Source organism: Daktulosphaira vitifoliae, unplaced genomic scaffold, assembly GCF_025091365.1.
Source record: "Daktulosphaira vitifoliae isolate Bord-2020 unplaced genomic scaffold, ASM2509136v1 Scaffold_1, whole genome shotgun sequence".
Taxonomy (NCBI): Eukaryota; Metazoa; Arthropoda; class Insecta; order Hemiptera; family Phylloxeridae; genus Daktulosphaira; species Daktulosphaira vitifoliae.
In genome coordinates, this window is record NW_026099572.1 from 42600448 (window position 1) to 42622309 (window position 21862).

The 21862-nt window shown below is 25.5% G+C and overlaps 3 protein-coding genes across 3 annotated transcripts in view; 2 read left to right on the forward strand and 1 right to left on the reverse strand.

Moving 5' to 3' along the window:
- The window catches only part of LOC126905710 (cathepsin O-like), a 13344-nt gene extending 5046 nt beyond the window's left edge, over window positions 1–8298 (forward strand). The window contains exons 2-7 of the mRNA XM_050685694.1: window positions 3118–3314; window positions 4736–4871; window positions 4934–5082; window positions 6389–6439; window positions 7405–7664; window positions 8086–8298. Of these exons, the coding sequence (XP_050541651.1) occupies window positions 3118–3314; window positions 4736–4871; window positions 4934–5082; window positions 6389–6439; window positions 7405–7664; window positions 8086–8126 (834 nt within the window). The 3' untranslated portion in view covers window positions 8127–8298. The remainder of the gene's footprint in view (window positions 1–3117; window positions 3315–4735; window positions 4872–4933; window positions 5083–6388; window positions 6440–7404; window positions 7665–8085) is intronic.
- A 74-nt stretch (window positions 8299–8372) lies between these two features.
- LOC126905703 (phenoloxidase-activating factor 2-like) lies at window positions 8373–14405 on the forward strand. Its single transcript, XM_050685682.1, has 6 exons — window positions 8373–8652; window positions 11095–11198; window positions 11259–11384; window positions 12385–12512; window positions 13336–13771; window positions 14226–14405. The coding sequence occupies exons 1-6, from the start codon at window positions 8466–8468 to the stop codon at window positions 14388–14390; spliced, it is 1146 nt and encodes a 381-aa protein (XP_050541639.1). The 5' UTR covers window positions 8373–8465; the 3' UTR covers window positions 14391–14405.
- Window positions 14406–17345: 2940 nt separating this feature from the next.
- LOC126894169 (uncharacterized) lies at window positions 17346–18864 on the reverse strand. The gene is made up of 5 exons (XM_050664977.1): window positions 18668–18864; window positions 18458–18551; window positions 18221–18387; window positions 17677–18083; window positions 17346–17555 (listed from the first exon to the last, which is right to left on the reverse strand). The coding sequence occupies exons 1-5, from the start codon at window positions 18722–18724 to the stop codon at window positions 17462–17464; spliced, it is 819 nt and encodes a 272-aa protein (XP_050520934.1). The 5' UTR covers window positions 18725–18864; the 3' UTR covers window positions 17346–17461.
- Window positions 18865–21862: the final 2998 nt, after the last annotated feature.

Below are 21862 nucleotides of genomic sequence, written 5' to 3' on the forward strand. Positions count from 1 at the left end.
AAAAAAAAAAAAAAAATAAATAAACACATCTTAGTAAAACCAATACCTACTCAGCTTCGCATCGAATAGTAATATATAAATATTACTGAATTGAATATTATAATGTTTACTTAGGTTTTCAAAACGGAAAATAAGAATTTTTTTTAGACAACTATAATAACACCGTTTTTTTAATATTGTCAAAATTGGCACTTTCAAAATTTATATTTAAAATTAACATAACATGGTATAAATTCTATAGCATTGGGCTCGGTACCGTCATGGGCGCCCTAAAGCAATCATATATTTGGTGGACTTATTTATCATTTGTAGACATTTTATTTACTTTTTATGAAATATACATATTATATCTAAAGTTGTATACTTATTACATACATAAAAATATATATTAAAGCTGTTCGTAATAACTCCTTATCTGAACAATATATGCAAAATAATATATTGAAATATTATATAATTTATTTATTTTTTTTTTGTGAAATATAACTATTATTGTTGCTATTTTTAGCTTCAATGTGAAGCTGAGAAAGTATTTTATAATTATTCTTGCTCATTGTAAAATATAATAATTGCTATCTATAATTAAATTAATACCATATAATTACTGTATGAGTAGCCGAATATATGATTATCAACAAAGTAAAAATATATTGGTTTCCTAATTTATTTGTAGCTTTGATCCTGTCACAATGTCCGTTGTTCGCGCCACCACGGCCCGTCAATTTTTTACTTGTTATTGATAATATCTTATCGTTGATCATTTATCGTATAAATGCAATAAAAATTACATTGATCTTAGGATCTATTTAAAATGTAGGTATAAAATATTTTGTATATACAAAAGTAAAAAAAATATATTTTTAAACAAAATGTATTTTGTTATGCAAAAAAAAATGTTTTTTGGGTGCCCCTCAAATGTGCGACGCCCTAGACCTCCATTGCCGTCCTCTTAGTACAGCCCTGATTGTACTACATTATATTAAAAACAATAAAAATATGTAAATATTATAAGTCACAAGCTTAATAATTAGCCCTTACAGTAAAGCATGATTCTGAACCTCCACTTAAAAATTCTTACTATATACATAAAAATAATATTAATTTATGAATTAAGGTTGTTTAGAAAACTTTTTCATTTATATTCGTTAATTTTACACCAATTTTTAGGCAGTGATTTACACTGGAATTTTGTAAAGGAGGTTTCACAACAGATATAATTTTATATATATATATATTTTTTTTAGCTTATCATCTAATAAAATGTTCCCTTAAGTTTAATTTAAAGTAGTCAATAATAATGACAATTATAATATTCTAATTTATGCTAAAGATATCGTACTACTTAATTATTACAAGTCCACTTAATTTTAACAATAAGGCAAAACTATTTAAAAAAAAGCCTCAACCCACTCATACTTTACCTTTCTATTATGAAATCCTAGTTACACCACTTCGTAGGAAAAAAAAATTAAATTAAACAAATTCAAAGGACTATGATCTTCTTACATCCCTCCTCTCAAAATTAGATACAACGTAAATTTTACTACATGTATAGTAGGGTGGATCAAACGAAGTCGATCTTCGAAATTTTAAAGAGAACCATTTTAACTTATATACATGTAAATAGGTGTTTTGGGAAAAATTGAGATTTTTAAAAAAATGTTTAATGGTCGCGTAAATACTATAAAAAACAAAAAACGGCCTATGTTATTCAATTTTTGTCCAAATATTATGATTAGTATACCAAAATAGTTTGATTTTTACTGTAGAATATAAATTTTTTAGTTTAAAAATTTTTATTACATTAATATTATATTATTTATTTATATTGGATAGCGTGAATATCATAATTAGAGTCATTGCATGGCATATTTCTAGTAGGTCTTAAGTAAGCTTAATTTTTTTTTTATGCAGTTTGGCTGAATTTTATGTATATTATAAATAGGAAAAAAAATGAGTCACTAATCTTAAAAACTTTTATCTTTTTTTAAAAATAAAGTGTAAGCTAATATATATGATATTATTGAAAATATTTTTAAATAACAGTTGATTATTAAATACTTTTAAATTATTTTTTTTTTTATCAAATAATTCATTTATATAAATTAAATTTGATTAATTTATATAATTATTTTAGTATTCTTATTTTAAATTCTTCAAGATTATTATCTTTATATCTGGAGTCGATCGGGTAGTTCTAACGAGAATTTTATTATATTCTGATGTTTTAGTACTAAAGACTGGTTTATAAATAAATAATTTACTTTCGTTGTTTAAAAAATTGGTCTTCAAAGAATTAGCGATTGAAATATCAAAGACAATATCAAATGACTTCAGAAATGTAATTTCTTTTCTCATTAAAATTTCGAAGATAAACTTTTTTTGATCCACTCTAATGTATAGTTATAATCTATAGTTACACGTTAACATTAATAACAATCACGCCTAATTTACAATATGAATTATTTTTTGATATCTTCATACGAGTTAGTCTAATGTGACAATTTAGTACTAAATACAGGCTATAAACATTCAATAAATATTATTCATTCAAAGAAGTATAACATGTTTATATTATATTCCATTAAAATATATTAAAATTCAGAACAATTTTTATTGTTTTATTGTTATCAATGTAACAATAATCAAATTTTAAATAATATTTTAATAAAGCTTACTATCGCTTGAAATTGTACGTTAAAGTTTTTGAAAGTCCATGTCCATAGGGAGATCTATCCTCCTCATCTTACTATTTGCCCGCCTTTGGTCATAATGCTCTGATCAGAAGCGTTCTAAATTAACGCGTTCTAATGTTTTATTCTTGGGCATTATACTTAACAAAATATTTTATTATTCCATCCTAAATATGTCTTTACCATATACTTATTTTCATAAAGGGAGGTTCAATTCTCCATATCCCCACGCGAGAACGATTTTCTAATACGCCTTTGATTTTAGCAAGATTTATTAAAAATGATCTTTGTTCAAATTATTTTATTGTGTATTGAAACGTACAATAGAATAGGTGGTACTGAAATATTGGAAATATGAAAGTTTTAGATTGTGATTATTGCATCACTTTTTTAATGGCTTAATTCAATTTTTAAACGATTTTAGAAATCACTGTCTATCATTGAACAATTAAATAAAGACCACAGTGATTTTACTTATTATGGTATAACAAAATTCTCTGATTTATCTCCAGAAGAATTTGTATCAAGACACTTATCAATAAAAGGAAAAAAGAAAAAAGAATTGCGTGATACAAAATTTAAACGGTCAATAACTGCAGTTACACTTGAAACTATTGATTGGTAACAATTTATTTTATCATTTATATATATTTTTCAGTGATCTTATAAAATTCAGAGGAGAACAAAACATTATTTTAAAATATACTTCAGGAAAAAATATACTAAAATAAAAAGTTCCAATAATGTAAAATATTCTAAAATATACTTTACAATATAAAAAATTTCATAAATAATATATTTTTGGAAGAAATAGATCAATAGTAAAATGATTACGATATTATTACTGTAAAAAAAACGAGTAAATAATTCTTCTTCTTCTTCCTTGCCTTAATCCCAAATACTTGGGGTCGGCCACCCTTATCCTAAACTTCCACTTAACACGATCTCCCACATCTTTTACGCTCACATCAGCTATCCTCATATCAAATTCAATAACATCTCTCCATCTCTTTTTTGGTCTACCTCTTCTTCCTTCAACATTCATTTTTACAACTGTTCTTACGGCTTCCTATTTTTCTCTACTCATAACATGACCAAACCATTTAAGCCTATTTTTTCTCATCTTATTTACAATTAACGCTTCACCTTTACTCTTATATGTTCGTTCTTTATTCTATATTTCTAGTCACTCCACTCATCCATCTAAGCATTCTTATTTCTTCTATACTCATTATATGCTCTACTTTCTTGGCAACTGCCCAACATTCTGAACCATACATCATAGCTTGTCTCACTACAGTCTTATAGAACTAACCTTTTAGCCAGATTGGAATTCTTTTATTACATAATGAACCAGACGCTCTCTCCACTACAATCATCCACATTTAATCATCGTCAATACCACAGTTCTTTTGCACAACTGATCCTAAATACTTTAAACTTTCCACCTCTCCTATCACGTCTTCTCGCATAATTGTCATTGATCTCCTCATTTCATATATCTAGTGTTCTTCTTTGTCAAACTCATACTCAATATATTCTGTACATTTTATTAAATTAAAAATATGTGTTCTCATTTAAAAAAACAAAGTTGACACCCTTACCAAGCATAAGGAATGAACTTAAAAAGTATTACATAGTTAATAATTCAAGAATAATGTGTAACTAAAGATAATAATAAAAAAAAATGTTTAAATTATTATTATTCTGTAAGTAATTGAGTGGGTTATGNAAAAAAAAAAAAAAAAAAAAAAAAATGTTTAAATTATTATTACTCTGTAAGTAATTGAGTGGTTTATAATAAAAAAAATTACTCTGTATATTCATTATCAATTATTATATTAGATCAACCTAATGCACGTCCATGGAGGGAAATATTATAATTCATAAATCTCATAAAATAATATAATAATTATATTTACTAATAAATAAATGTTTCGTGACCCTTAAAATTCAATCAAACCTAATTAGCATACAATTTACAGTATTATATATAAAAAATAAAAACTTTATTGGATATCTTATAAATAATTTTTTTTAAGGCGAAATGAAGGAGTAGTTAACTCTGTTCGTAATCAAAAGACATGTGGCGCATGCTGGGCAATTAGTGTTGTCGAAATAATTGAATCTGTTTATGCTATAAAAACGGGATCACTAAAGACATTAAGTGTTCAAGAAGTGGGTAAAAAGTTTAAATTAAAATTAAGTGAATCTAAATGATTTATTGTTAAATTTACTAGGCTCTAGACTGTTCAGATGGTATTAATCAAGGTTGTTTGGGTGGAAGTCCTGCAATTCTCCTTCAGTGGCTTGTTAAAAATAATATTACTTTACAAACAGAGGAGCGCTATCCTACTATTTATGAAAACCAAATTTGTAAAATTAACAAGTAAAATAAAAAAAAAATTAGTTGATATTAATAATTAATAATTTCAAATATCATTTTGAGAACTATTTATTTAACTTTATCAAAATTAATTATATTCTCCGAAGCTTCATTTAAAAAACGAACATTTTTGTTCTATAAATTAAGTATTACAATATTTATTCTTTATAAAATTTTACTTTCAATTTGAACCATTTGACATCTCGGACGATATATTTATAAAAAAAGATATTTAAAATTAATACTTTGAAAATATTTTTTATTATTTTGATAAGAAATAATATTCTAGTAAAATTTTGATATTATGGAAAACGATTGATGCTTTTTAAATATACAATTTTGTTACAACTTTTCCCTTTTTATTATATTGTAGCTGTTATCAAATATTATTTTTACTGTTTCATTACTGTTAATAGTAATGATATAAATTTCTGTCCATATATCAATATAAACAAAATCACTTTTGAAATCTTCATAATATTTTGCATTTAATAATTTTAAACTTGCAAGTTTAACTAAAAAACATTAAAAGTTCAACATTTTTAAATTATAAACTTTTATAAAAATTAACTTTAAATCCTTGTAAGGTATTTTAATATAAAAATGTTACAGAAATATAAAATCAAAAATATGAAATTCAGAACTTTAACACAAAAATAGCATATTTTTTAATACGGTGGCCATTTTTCATCACGAAGGCAATAAAAAGTTCGAAAATTTTTTTTGATGTTAAAGTTTATTACATAAGCTTTAATTTAAGATATATATTTAAGTGTCATTATTTCCGAAACATTTTCAAATGTAAAGTTGAAAAAGTACATTTTTTGTGGAAATGTTGTCATTTTGAAATCTCTCCTGTGAGCAGGTAAAGGATCAGATTTAAAAAAAATATATACTAAATGATAGGTAAATACCCAATGTATCTATAAAACAATTTTTTTTGTTTTGATCCATACATTTTTGAAATAGTTATGGCAGCTTTATGTACAAAAAGATAAAAAATGTTGAAAATTACCGATTTTTTAAATTGTAATTTTTTGGGGACTTTCCCCCATTTACGGGGAACGACGGAAATTTTTTCAATTTTTGTAGGTAATGTCTTCGACTAGATACGATTTGTGATCATTTAAAATATTTTTCATCAATGTCCGTCCAGTGAAAGTTGAAAATAAGTGGTAACAGATACACACACAAAAAAAAAAAACACATCATAGTAAAATTAATGTCTTTTCAGCTTCGCATCGAAGCTAAAAAATTAAGATGAATCTTTTGGTTACAAAATAATGAATTGTTATGTAATATTTTCTAGATCGATAAATGAAAGCGATGGAATTAGAGTAGTTTCATTTATATCACTGAAGTGAGTAAATTTAATTATGAAACTAAAAGGTTTAATAATTTAGGAAATAATTAACAGTATAAATGTAATTAAAAATAAATTTTGGTGTTTTGTTTGACTTTGAGTTCACAATTTTTCTCATTATCTTTTACATATATAAAGTAAATTGTACAGGTTTGTATTCAACTTTTTTGTGACCCAGTTGGATTTATAAGCCCTTAATTAAATATTGATACAGAAGGCAATAGCCATAGTGACATTATTATAGGAGCGGTAAAATTTAGAAATTGTTAAAAATGTAAAAATTTATTTACCTGATGAGTAGCAAAGAACAATTATCACAAAAACTTTTTTCTAGAAAAATATAGAAACACTTTTAAAGAAATGAAATTTTTAAAAATCATAAAATGTTTAATACTTTTATATTTGTGTTTTATATTCTTTAACTGTTATAAACTATTTTCGTATTTGTTATAGTTAATATTAGAAATTTATTTAAATTATTTTTTAACTTTAATTTTAGCCTTTCTTAAAGTACAGAAGAATACTTACATTAAATATTTTTTAATGGTATCGATGCATGGACGAAAATATGAATAAAATTTAGGAAAGGGCTGATAAATATCATATTATTTGAATAGTTAAACAAAATTTTCTTATTTCACTCACATGCACTTTAATAATAATAGTAAATTTATTAATGAAAAACTCCTAAATTTCTGAAACTTAAAAAAAAAAATTTTCAGAAAATTTTATGATACTTCACCTAATAATATTGAAAAATCATATAGGTTATTCAAAAAGTAAAAAAACATGTCAATCATTTGGAACAATTAAACTAATATTTATATTATTCTTTACTTACTGAACTCCTTATACATTTTTCATGAATTTTAATGTGAGAATTTGACGAGTTCAAATAACTATTTTATATTTTGTAGTCATTACTAATATTATATTGATTCACGCGTCTTTTATGTTTGTAGTTTATTTAACCGTGAAGATTTATTATTGTCGTATATCATGAAAAGTCCTGTTGCCGTAGCCGTAAATGCTATACCATGGCAGTATTATGTTGGTGGAATAGTTCGTCACTGTGAAAATAATTTAAGCTCACTTAATCATGCTGTGGAAATTGTTGGATACGTATTAGGAGAAAACCCTTACTATATAATAAAAAATTCTTGGGGCACTGATCACGGCATTGATGGATATATTTATGTAGGGATTGGCGATAATGAATGTGGCAAGTTTTATTAATATTAATAGTTTGATTAATAAAGTACATTAAAAACTGATTTTAAAATTCAAAATTATTACGATTTTAAAAATTATAATAAATAAATTATCACTGGTGTATCACAGTAGAGATATGGGTGTCATATCTCCCCCAGAACGAATCCCTAATTATGTTACTATGAAACATCATTAAAAAATTATTTAGAGTGCTTCTTATATTATAAGTAGAACTAGGAATTATAAGGACTTATACATTTTGTTTGAGTCATTTTCATGTTTTCAAGTCAATTGGTAAAAATTTGTACTGGTGATTGTGTACAACAATAATTTAACAATATTTATAAATACATATAATTTCTAGCCCAAATTATAAGCAATACATAAACTATTTAGGATAATTAATGAAATTATTAATTTTTATTTTTTAGGTATTGGATGGGAAGTTGACGTTGTATTGAACGTAGTATAATTTTACGTTACATTGATTTTGTTATAATAAAATTAAATATTTCCCAAATACATTGTTTGTCAATATAATTATTACAATTTAGATAAATCTAAATTCCTATTGCTATTAAAAATAATTTCACTTGAATGGAAACAATTATATATTGTACAAATACTTATACAATAATATGACTTTTAATTATATTATCCTGTATTATATATAACAATTAAATTTGAAATTATATTATATATAAGGCCATAGATAGATTCATATGGTGATAGAACAACACTGGTAATAAATTAACTAAAAAGGTTCTATCAGTAACTTAACTTATGGTTGTTATAACGAGAAAACTTAAATATGCTCTTTAAGTATTACATTAAAATATATAAAATATATACAAATAGAATAATAATGTATATAGTCATTTTTTTATCTACTATAATTCTGTCTGAAGCGAATTTTTCAAATTTAAACACAAATAACTCAGTAAAATTTGACAAATTAGAATTGCAAATCGAAAATATAAAAAATAATCATGCAAGTAGTAAGTATTATTTAGTAATTAAATTAAATACGTATAAAATCTTTTTTTAAAAATAATTTTATAGAATATCACGTCATTAAGTTTGATATAAAGTCCAATTTGATAATACTGAAAAAAAAAAATTATAAATACATTATTAATTACATTAGAAAACTAGTTTGAGTAATTTTGAGCACCACAAAATTAGAACTAGGTTGTAGTATTTCTTGCGAGCACCCTTTTTAATCTATTAATAAATATTTTTTTTTAATCTAAGAATGAAAATCTAATTGAAACCATAATTTAGAAAATTATACTTATTGTTATATACAATATTTTTAGGATGAGGATTTTAACGCCATCAATAAATTTGGCTTAATATAAAAAAAATATTAGAAGGAAAAAATTCAATAAAAAATTATAAAACAAAAAACATATTATAATTCAGATCTGGCATATCAGTTCAGGGATTAGTGATCACGATTATATGTATGATAGTGATTTAACATCACTATCATAAAAAACGCTTCGATGCAAATCTATTAAATTTCTCAATAATTTTTATAATTGTAATTTTAATTATTTATATGTATTATAAAATTTTACATAAATATTATGAGTTTATTAATATATTTGCTTAATTGAAAATAAAGTTTTTTTGTTGAAAAATTATCGGTCAAAAATTATTTATTAATTTTATATTTCATTATATAAATTTTAATTTAATATAGTTATAAAGGACATATACGTTCCGAAACATAATAAAAAAAACCCAGCACAGGGGGGTCGCGGCACAGTGATGACGTGACATATTTGGATCAAGTATAATGATATCTGACAGTGATTAAAATCACTATCAAAAAAAACGCTTCGATGCAAATCTTTAGATAGTGTTTAATTTTAAAAAATAGGTGGATTATTCCAAAAGCAACATGATCTGCTAGTTCATTATTAATATCCTGATTCAGATAAAGTATGTCAAATGAAAAAGGGATTATTAAAAATTATTATTTCTCATAAAAAAATTATGTTGATCCATACACTTTTCAATAAGTTATATCATTATAAAGTTAAAAATAAAAAAATAAAATCGAGAATTTTCACACAAAAATAGCATTTGGTAGCCAATTTCACCCTGAAGACAAAATAAAGTACGAAATTTTTTTTTCAATAATAAAGTGCATTACATTAGCTTTAATTTATGATATATATAAGTGTCAGACTTTCCGGAACACTTTCAAAATTTAAGTTGAAAAAGTCAATTTTTTCTGAAAAAGTTGTCATTTTGAATCCCCCCCTGTGGGCACGTAAAGAGTCAGATTTACAAAAAAAATATATCAAATGATAGGTAAAGACATCAAGCATCTATAAAAAAATTATATTGATATGTTCATTTTTGAAAAAGTTACGGCAGTTTTTAGTAAAAAAAGTTGAAAAATGTCGAAAATTATCGAATTTTAAATTTGTAATTTTTTTGGAGGTTTCCCCCATTTACGGGGAATGAGGGAAATTTTTTTCAATTTTGGAGGGTAATGTCTTCGACTAGATACGATTTGTGATCTTTTGACGTATCGTTGAAAGAAATCCGTTCGGTGAGAGCTGAGAAAAAGTGGCAAAAGTCACAAAAAAAAATAACAAAATAAAAATAAAAAACACATCTTAGTAAAACCAATACCTTCTCAGCTTCGCATCGAAGCTAAAATTGAGTAAAAATGTAAGTGTAATGTTTTTACGCATATAAAAAAAAAATTCTTGCATGTGTGGATAATTTATTTTTAACTATTTTTGTACTTAGGTTTTTCATTGAATTTTCATGAAATGCTCACCAAAAATATCTTAATATCTCTTTTTTAGTGTATTAAAATTTTAATTTATAATCATTGTTCCTAAAAAAATTTTATAGCAGTTTTTAACCAAAGAAAATTTTTTTTTGAAAATGCCCTTTTTTACTGAAGTATAATTTTGAAATATTTTTTTAATTTTTAAAATTGAGTGGATTTATATAAACTTTTGGCAATATCAGGTTCAAAAAGATTAAAATATTTTCATGTATTAATTTTTAAAACCGGTCAAGTGAAAGTTGAAAATATCCACGGGAAACAAAAAAAAACGCACACCACGGTATAACCTATCAACTTTCCGCCAAAGTTAAAAAATGTTTGAAATTTTATATAAATTTACTGGAAGTTTTTAAGCAAATATAAGAGAAAATGTTGCTAAATACTGATAAAAATAATTTATTTGAGTACAAATTTTTGATACTTAATGTCAAAAATACACTACCTGTTTTACTTTTACATACAGATAACAATGTGTATATTAAGAGTATTATACAGACGTATGGGAATTTTTAGATTGTAGATTTTATAGTGTTTAAAAGTTTATATCAAGTATAATTTTTACTTGATTTAGTAAACACTGTAGGTCAATTAAAAATTGATTAAAATTATTAACTTTTTTTAGAAATTTCATTGAAAAGTGAATGGCTAGAAGAATGTAAATGTGTTATTACTTCGGATTGTTTACCTAAAACAAATGATACATCCATTGACATACGAATAGTCACTGTAAGTCATAACTTAATAAAAATCCATTATGTAATATTATGAATCACATTTATTTTAAAGAAACCTGATACATGTCCTACTGGAATGATATGGTGTTGCTCAGATCCCACGATTGAAAATCCATTGTTAACATGTGGCAAAATATCACCACAAAATATAGAAGGAATCAAAATTCAACCAGATCAAGTATAAACTAAATTCAATAAATAATTACAAATATGTACAACACAATTCATTATACGGCTAAAGTAGTATTATTATTATTGAAATTAATTTACTAACTAAAATAACTATGGAATGAAGTTTTATTGAATAAATAACTCGCTAGAAATCATAATTATGTGTGATGAAAAAATAATGTTCATTTGTTCAATAATATCTATAGATAATAGATATTATCTATAAACCATAGCTGAAATCATCAAATGTATTGAGGAAGAAGTGGGACAATTGATAATTTTTCCCAATTAAAAAATATTTTCATATCGTAATATATAATTTTTTGAACTTTGAGTTGGGCTAATTATAATTTTGTGGGAGACTTAGTCCTAAAATGTACTGATTGTATAGAATTGTGTATATTTTGAATAATATAAAAAATAAAAAAAATTTATTCATAAAAGCTTATTTTTTTTAATATTCTTTAATCAAATAATAATAATAATGTTCAGTCTTACATCTTTCTAAATCCCGAACTTATCATGCTACAGAGCGTGGTGACCCTCTTTACATGTTAGGGAGTGAAAGATGGTTCTTGGATAGACTATTATGAACGTAATGGTTATAATGGCTTGCACAAGAGACCAGACACCATCAATGAGAAAATCACAAAATAAATCTCGTTGGTATCGTGGGGATCGAAGCCTGTACCCCGTGCGCCAAAACATACGTTTCCTTAGTCCGACTCCCTTAATCAAATTATTTAATTAGTTCTTAATTAAATTTAAAAATCTATCATTAATCTTATAAAATAGTAGATAAAATCTAATGATTATATGCTGAATTTTTAATATTTCATTAGATAACGGCATTAAATTTGTTGACATAATCCTGGTTGTTATAAGACAAAATATTTTTTTCCATTTAAATATCTTTTTTTTTTATTATAAGCCTTAAAACAATGAATGAAAATTAAAGTAATTGTTATAATTTTATTTCTTATATGATGAAATATATTTTTTTTCAGGCTAATTTTGGGGAATTTCCTTGGCAAGCTTTAATTTTAACAATCAGTAATTCGTTCGTATCGAACGGAGCATTAATAAACAAAAAATATGTGTTATCAACGGCTCATTTTTTAATAACCTATTCCAAGTATGTCACAATTAAATATTAGCTTGAAGAGGTGTTAGATTTTCTAAATTTATTAAAATGATATGAGATGAATTCGAACTTTAAATAAGACTTAATCAAATAAAAAATAGATTTTACACAAGCTTTATAAAAATATAATCTGGATTTAATGGTGTATTTAAATTTATATATTAGAACTTAAAAGACTATACATGAAATTATTATAGAAATGTTTGAATTCAAAAAAAATTTAGTCGAGACTTTCATTTTAGTGTTTAATATATTCATGTTATGACAATTAAAAATATTAACATAAATTCTTACATGCCTTTTTTAAAACGCTATTCCGTCTTGAATGTATCGTATAATTTTTGAGGTTATTCCGGTTCTAATAATTTCAATAGGTTCTGGTTCATCGATCTGTGAATTATTTTACTATTTCAAACTTTGATCGTAACATTATTAGGGTATTACAATTAGGTTTCAATTGTATAGCTAAATTGTGGCGGGTAAAATAATTTTTTGCCTCTTAAAATGCATTAGTTTTGTTCTAAAAACTTTTTAGAATAATATTAAAAACTTAAAAAAATAACTAGTAATTTTTGTTTTTGATGTATAATTTAATTAAATTTTATCAGTTGATTGGCCGATAAAAGTCTGAAATCTCGATAGAATATTACTCAATCCTTTTTGTTAAACAAAATAACGATTAATAGCTAATTGAATTATTTTGTACATTTTATTAATTGATAAATAATTTGTTTGTTTTAAATTTTTAAAAAATGTTTGCAAGTGTTATCTATAACATGATATGTTATGTTATAATATTAATGATACTTTGTAGGAATATAAGTGCATTGAAAATTCGTCTGGGTGAATGGGATATTTATCGAAATATAGAACCATTTCCACATATTGAACGATCCATTAGTAGTATGACAATACATCCGGATTATATTTCGTCAAACTTGCATAATGACATTGTTGTTATAATGCTTTCTGAGCCCGTTATCACTTCAACTTACATAAGTCCCATATGCTTACCTTATAATATGTTAAATTTTGAAGTCATGCAATTTAATAAATGTCGGGTTTCTGGGTGGGGGACCGAGAATTTTGAACGACCACAATATCCTGGGATATTAAAAAAAGTCAATGTTCCTTTATGGTCGCAAGATAGATGTGTTGAGAATCTAAGAACTACAAGACTTGGATCTAAATTTCAGTTGCACGAAGGATTTATATGCGCCGGGGGCGAGGAACATGAAGATGCATGTACGGTAAGGAAAATTATAAATTCACGTCTAAAATACAATATATTATCTTCTATGAATCCCAAAATAAAAATAATATTTTTATTTGTGTTAACTTAAAAGTACTTTCTCAAAAATAACATTGGTCATCTTGTAATTTTGAAAAAAGTTGCAACATTTAAACAACTTAATAAACACATATATTTTATTTTAAATCATGGTATCAATATCTTAAATTCGTTCATGTTGTTTTTATCACAAACATTTGCAGATATATCTATAAAATTGTAGTTATACCCAAAAGCTTAATTAACGATTAATTATTTTTAATACATATAATATGAGCTATTTCTTCATCATTAAAGTATATGATTTATATATCCTGTATTCCTAGTGTAATACATGTTCTAAATAATTAAGCTACACTCTAAATAAAACAACGTATAGTAACATCAATTTATTTTATACTTATAATGTAAAGGGTGATGGTGGTTCGCCATTGGTATGTGAACATGATTCAGTAACTATTCTTATCGGTCTTGTATCATGGGGAATAGGATGTGGAACAGCTTCAGTACCAGGTGTTTATGTAGATGTCAGCAAATATTTACCATGGATTGAAAACACAATTACTACTATGATTTAGAAGACTTATAAAAGATTTCTTACAATATTATTAAATAAATAATTATTTTATTAATTTATTATATATATATTACATTTATTATAATTATATACTTATAATCATTGTTATATTGAATGATAAATCTTAAGGATTTTAAGACAGCTCGTCAATATGTTGACTGCCTAGGTGAATCCACTTTTTGTTCAAAGATAATTAGATTTAAATAAAAAAACAAAGGTTATTGCAACAAAAAAATTCAAGCATTGCTAGTTATTTGTTGAGGGTACAACCCCTTACCCCCTGGTTGTACCGATAGTATACATTGTTTACGAAAGAATAAAATTAGACAATCTGACACTTGCGAAACACTGGTAGCCAATTCTTCTTTTTCCTCGCATTAATCCCCTAACTACTTGGGGTCGGCCATATTTATCCTTAACTTCCACTTAACACGATCTCCCACATCANATTCTTCTTTTTCCTCGCATTAATCCCCTAACTACTTGGGGCCGTCTTCATATTGCATTTAATATCATCCCTTCATCCCTTTTGGATCTTCCTCTACCTTTTCTTTCTTCAACATAATTGTTCCCACAGCTTCCGATTCCTCTCTCCTCATAACACGACCAAACCATTTAAGCCTATTTTTTCTCATCTTATTCACAATTGACGCTTCAAAACCGAGTCACTACTACCTGTCATAGGACCGCTTTAGTATAAGCGCCGAACACAGGCTTACCGTACATACCACGCGCGACCATTTAGATCGAGTTAACTGGTGGTGCGCCAGAGGCGAACATTAACCAACATTAACATTAACATCTCAAGTAACATTAAAAATTCAGTTAAAAATTGATTTGACCCCTGTTCTGATCACTCTCCGATCTTCTCACCTTAAATACCAGTCCTCCAATCCGCACCAACTCGTTAACTTTAACAAATAAAAACACGTGCTGGGAAACATTCAGAAACATCATTGATACGAATTTAACTTTAAATATTTAACTTAAAAACTCTGATATTGAAAACGCAACCAATAGCTTAACATCCTTAATACAAACTGCTGCCAGAAAATCTACTCCTATTTTAAATAAAACTATCCCATTGAATTCCACACCACTTCCGTTGTATGCCCGTGACCTTATTGCTCTTTAAAGAAGAGCCAGAGCTGTGTGGAAGAGAACTAGACTTCTTTCTGACAAATACACATACAATTATTTAACTCTAAAAGTTAAAAAAATGCTTTCCGAAATTCGTAAGGAATAAAGTTAAAGTTTATCTTGGTCTTATCTTCGACTGTAAATTTAACTGGTCGCTACACATTTATGCAAAAATAATAAGTGTAAACTAACAGCTTAGAATACTCCCACCATTACTCAACAAAAATGCCAAAACTAACTTGTACACTAAACTCATAATATATAAACGCTTTATCAAACCAATGTGGTCGTACGGTATTGAGCTATGGGGTGCACCAAAAAATCAAATATTAACAAAATTCAAGTTTTACAATCCAAATGCCTTAGTCGAATTCTTAACACTCCATCCTATATATCAAACGAAACAATTCATAATGACCTCCACATTACTACTGTAAAACAAACTGCTATCTCTTGTTATAAACATTTTCACAACCGTCTCCAAAATTATCCAAATCCTCTTATTAAAAATCTATCCTCACTCTTTATCCCAGATAACCCTCCCTGCCGACTTAAAAGATTTTGGTGTAGATACCCCACTCAGTTATAAATGTTATTAAATTTGTAATAGGCTTCACCCTTAATTATGTAATATAAAAGTTGTATTAAGCTAATGTTAGTAGGAGTCCCATCATGGGATGGACTCTCCGCAACACTTTCGAAACTTTTTTTTTTTGTATATATTGTTTAGTGCTTCACTTATTGATTTAAAATAAATAAAAACACTAATTTATATAACAGAAAAAATGTAGACGGTTTATTGTTTAAACACTAAGAAAATTTATATAAAAATTATATTAATGCACTACGTGTACTTAACTACTTAACCTATTAACTAACGACTGGCTAACTAACTGATTGACGTTATTGTTACGTCGCGCCGTTTTATATTGTGTTGAGTTCTAGAAGATTCTCTTACGGAGCGACCGAGAACATTCGCGCGTATATACATTTTGTGTTGCCTATCCGTCGCGAACATTCTCGATCATTCCATAGTCATTACATATTGCTTTATTATAAATACTTATTATATGTTATATACAGATTATATTTTTTTTAAATAAAAAAAAAAAAAATTATATACAAATTAACATAAGTTCACGACAGTAAATTACAATTTCTATTTCATAACTGAAACAATAATTAACTGACAAAGGTCAGAATAATTGAATTAAGAAATTTAACTTTCTTATATTTTTTCATAAATCCATACTTACAATTTTAATATTTGTTTACTACATAGGTACCGAAATATACAACTACTTCATATTTTTTTATAATTTCTCCGGAAAATTACAATACTATATTATTGAATATCAATTGCATATAAAATGTATTTACTACAATAAGTATTTATACATGTATTATATTTATATATCATAAGACTATATCGTAATCAGGATATAATTAAAGAAATAATAAGTGATGTTGCTTTTGGAATAAACCAACGTTTCCTTTAAAAAATTAAACACTATCTATAGATTTTTATTGAAACGTTTTTTATGATTTTAATCACTGTCAGATATCATCTATACTTGTTTCAATTCTACCGCATAGCCAGTGTAGCGGGATCCCACTATGTTGTTTTTTTTAACGTTATATTATGTTAAACGATAAAAATCATTTTAACGTTATGTTAAGTACAAGTTGATAAATAATGTTGTAATGTTTTTTATGTGTAACGGTATTTTCCGTTTTTCATTTTTAACGTTATTATAACGTATTTTATACTTAGATGTTTATATGATTATATGTTAATTACATAAACAATACACTATTATGATATTTATAACTCATTTACTGATTGCAATAATAAAATAAAATACATAATATGTATTATATTATAATGTGTACATATCAAGTAATCATGCATCAATGAAATTTTGTTGACTTTTAAGAATGTTCTTCTAATAAAAAGTGTGCAACTATAGAATTAAATTCTTCTGCTTCTTGCAAATCATGTGTACCGTTTTTAATTACTTCTGTTCTGTAAAAAAAAAATAGAAAATACTAAAACTATCATTCAAAATCCAAAAAACTTATAGCCGGTGTTATACGACACTATAAATAATTACTACAGATCTAAATAATAGTTAAATAAAACTCACCTTCCTTTAACATTCTTAGCGATATAGACTGCATGTTCCATAGACACGTGATCATCACTGGAACCGTGCAATACAAGAGTAGATGCTTCAATAAAATTTAACTTATCTTTGAAAAATTCTTCTCCGAATTCGTTTTTCAATCTTAACAAACCGTCGGCATACTTATTAGCTACTTCTTCAATGTATGTTTCTTCGTAAATTTGTTTCATCACTTTGAGTACATCTTGTGTCCAGTTTTGAGGATCTCGTAATTTATCTGCTTTTGTCAAAACTTCTTCTGTTATTTTTGCTTTGCCGCCCCATACGACAACTTTTTTGATTTTCTTGATATCTTTAGCAGCAACGTACAGAGCTACGTTAGCGCCGTAACCAAATCCCATTAATAAGTACTCTCCGATATTTAAAGCCTATAGATAAAAAACACGATAAAAATATTAATGCAGCTAATTGGAGGAATTGGAAATATTTGAAATTGAATTTTTATAATCGACTATACCGTATAACTTATAATAAAGAGTTAATTTTTTTTTTTTGTGATATTTACTTCCATGAATTTGACTACTATATCTGCGTCTGTCTCGTAGAAATTTGAACTATAGTCTCTTTTTCGAGGTAAGCTATCTCCGAAACCAGGTAAATCCATTTGAATAATGGTGTTTTCCTTTCCGAAAAAATTCAGCTGCGAATCCAAATGAGCCATTTGTATACAACCTGTAAAAGTAAATATTTCTTTATTTAATAAACATTCGACTACAGTTGAAAACGTTCTATTAGACAATACATAGAGTTCCTGTCAACAAAAGAATTGTTTTTCCTGAACTGCCGTATTTGATATAGTTGATAGTAAGTTCCGTTTCTGGAATTTTGATTTTCTCCTAGAATAAAACATAAAACATTATTAATAAAAGACGATTTTCGATATTGAACATTACTTTCTAAAAACATGTAGTTATTTCTTTTATTATAATGTTACAGAATATTTCACACTTACGGAAGCTATTATTGACAAAAGCATCAGATAGATAGTAACAGTAATTTTTGAAAACATCTTGGAATAGTTGAAATTTAAAGAAAAAAACCAATTCTTAAGCAAATCAACTAATAAGATAGTTGTTCTTATTGTGACGATTTGAACGCTCAATCCCGTTGTGTTTATAGGAATTTGAAAAAAACAACAACTTTAAAAATAAACGTCAAAAACAATATTTTTAACACATAATATGTTTTTGGCGCTTTATAGTTAAACATTAATATAAATTTTGTTGTTCTTATTTCAGAATTAAGACAGCATTTTATTCAAAATTAGAGTGATTTATATATGTATGATGTATTTTTGGTACATTTGAAAAATTATTATGTTGTATTCTATTAATTTTTTGACTATACACACCTTTGATTATTTAATGTATATTTTTTTTTATTCATTAAATCATGTTTAAAAAAAGTTTCAAATTTTCAAAATAACTATGAAAATAACATTGATAAACTATTATTTTACTTATTTAGAAAAATAACAGTTTTTATAATATCTAATTTCTTTATCGAAAATGTTACATTTAGAAGGATTATAATCAATAAAACAAAGGACATAAAAATTTATATGTATTATATTCTATTTTAATATAAAAAATTGTTTAACCCTTCCAAAAAATAAATCATATACGCGCCTGCTACATCCATGATTACAATACATAATATCAATCAATATAACTTTATTATTAATCGTATTAACTATTTGGAATAAGCTTAAATTTTTTGGGATTATGGTGGTTAATCGTTCTTCAATAAAAAATAGTTATACGTACTATATAATCCTACGACAAAGTTGTACAAAATTTCATAGTGGTTTAAACAAAATTTATATATGCATATAATTCACAGCTCTGATAATATTAACAATCAATAATATTCTCTAAGCAACTTTTTTACGGATCATTCCTAACTGATATTTATGTTTAATGACCTCTTGAATCCGAATATGGCTTCCATTTCCCCATTACCCATCATTTTTCGTGAACGACATAATTTTTCAAAATACCAGAGGCAACAATAAGCTAATGCACAAATTATTTTTATGGTAGTTATCAAAAATTTTTCCAAACAGGTCGTTCAACAAGGTATAATTGTAAATTTTCGTGATTATAAGAGTATGTGTCTTTTAATAAACATGAATTATTAAAAATAAGATATCTGTATGATGGATAAAATCGAGTTGTACCTGTGACAAATGACGAGTACTGTATGCTAAACAGCAAATTATCAATACAAAATTGGTAAAAAATCGCTAAACTTTAACAAACAATAATAGAAGAGGGATATATATAAGGGTTATAGGTTATAATATATATTAAATATAGTTTTAATTTTAAATAATAAAAGAAAGTTTATTGTACAAAAATAATGTTAAAAACAACGTTTTTTGAAAATGTTTTTTCTATCATATCATCAAACTAAAAATAGAAGTTCTCATTAAAGTTTAGGTTTTTTAACTCTGAAGGGGTGAAAATAAATTATTTAACTACAATATTATTATGGCGATTTTTAAAACAAACAACTTGTTCCTTTATAGAAATTTAAAATGTTCATTCGTTTTCAAGAAAATAAGTGTTTTATTCTAAATGAATCAATTTGTAAATGAGCTTAGCAACAATAACACATGATTTAAAAATTCTTAAGTATCATATTTAGTTAACACGAATTATATTATATAATATAATACAAATGATTGTAATATAATTGTATTTTATGTAGTAATTTTTAGGGTTGATATGATATCAATTGACTGGTTAAAATAAAAAAAATTAGTATTTAAATTTAAATTTATTGCAAATTTTGTCGTTATTTTATGAAAGTTTTATCATCAAATGTATACTCTTTATTAATCTTTTTTACTAATAAAAAGCTATAATGCTTATATATTTAGGGTCCTTAGACTCCCCTCTAGTATAAATATAACCTCACCTCTGAAAAAATGTTCAAACTATCTTCATGCATCGTAGCGTTATATGATATTGATTTTAGCTATGTTAGATTTAAATCTTTTCTAGTTTCAATTATGCTAGGTCCCGACTGTACTAGAATAATTTTTAAATTATTTTCTAGTTATAATTATACTGTTTTATTAGTATAAACATTAAATATTTTATAGTAAAGCCTTAATTTTTAATAATATTATGACATGAAAGTTAAAATTGTTAGTGATATAGTTATGCAAAAATTAGGATCTATAAGTATCAAAGATATATTTAATAATTTAAGTTTGGGAGTCGGGTGCTCATGAAAAGGTTTAATCATTTACCCCGTCCTGTCCTAGTGGATAAAAAAAAAATGAATATAATATTCATATTTTTTATTTGAGAATTTTTACGACAAAAGTCCCATGTAATTTGTTTTGTTTTTGTATTATAAATAACTTAAAAAATGTATCCACATTAATAAATAATGAAGTCATTTTTTTTTATATTTATTAAGTACTATACGTATGTATTATTTTAAATGATTAATGCTTTTTATATTCATAAAAATATATATTAATGTTNTTATGATAGTGATTTTAATCACTGTCAGATATCATCTATACTTGTCCCATTTATGCCTCGTCCACACTGTGCCTCGACCCCACTGTGCTACCGTTTTTTTTTTTATATTACATTCAACTAAATCATCAAAAAATATTGTATTATGTTCATCTAATTTTTGTGTGGTTTATAGATAGCTTCAGAATAAATTTTAATTGTATGATATTTATTGATTATTTTTATTTTTAACGGAAAATAATTTAGTTAAAATGTTTTTTTGGTGTAAATTATATATGCAAAACGGTTAGGATCCAACATAACGGAGTTGAGACATTTATTTAGATTAATATTAGTTAATATCCCACAAAAATTAAAGTTACCGTTGTAAAACGCTTCGATGTTTATTTGAAACAAAATAGAAATAAAATTTATCATATTTACAAAAAATTTATATAATTATCGACTTTAGAAAATTAATAAAAAACAAATCGTCGGAACGACTTCCTCTTTTTAATCATATAGTAGGGACGCGATGTAATAAGGACAAATATAGATCTCATCATTTTCATAATAAAATGCTCCAAAGCAAATTTGTATAATTTTTTAGCTTCGATGCGAAGCTGAGAAGGTATTGGTTTTACTATGATGTGTTTTTTTTTTTTTTTTTT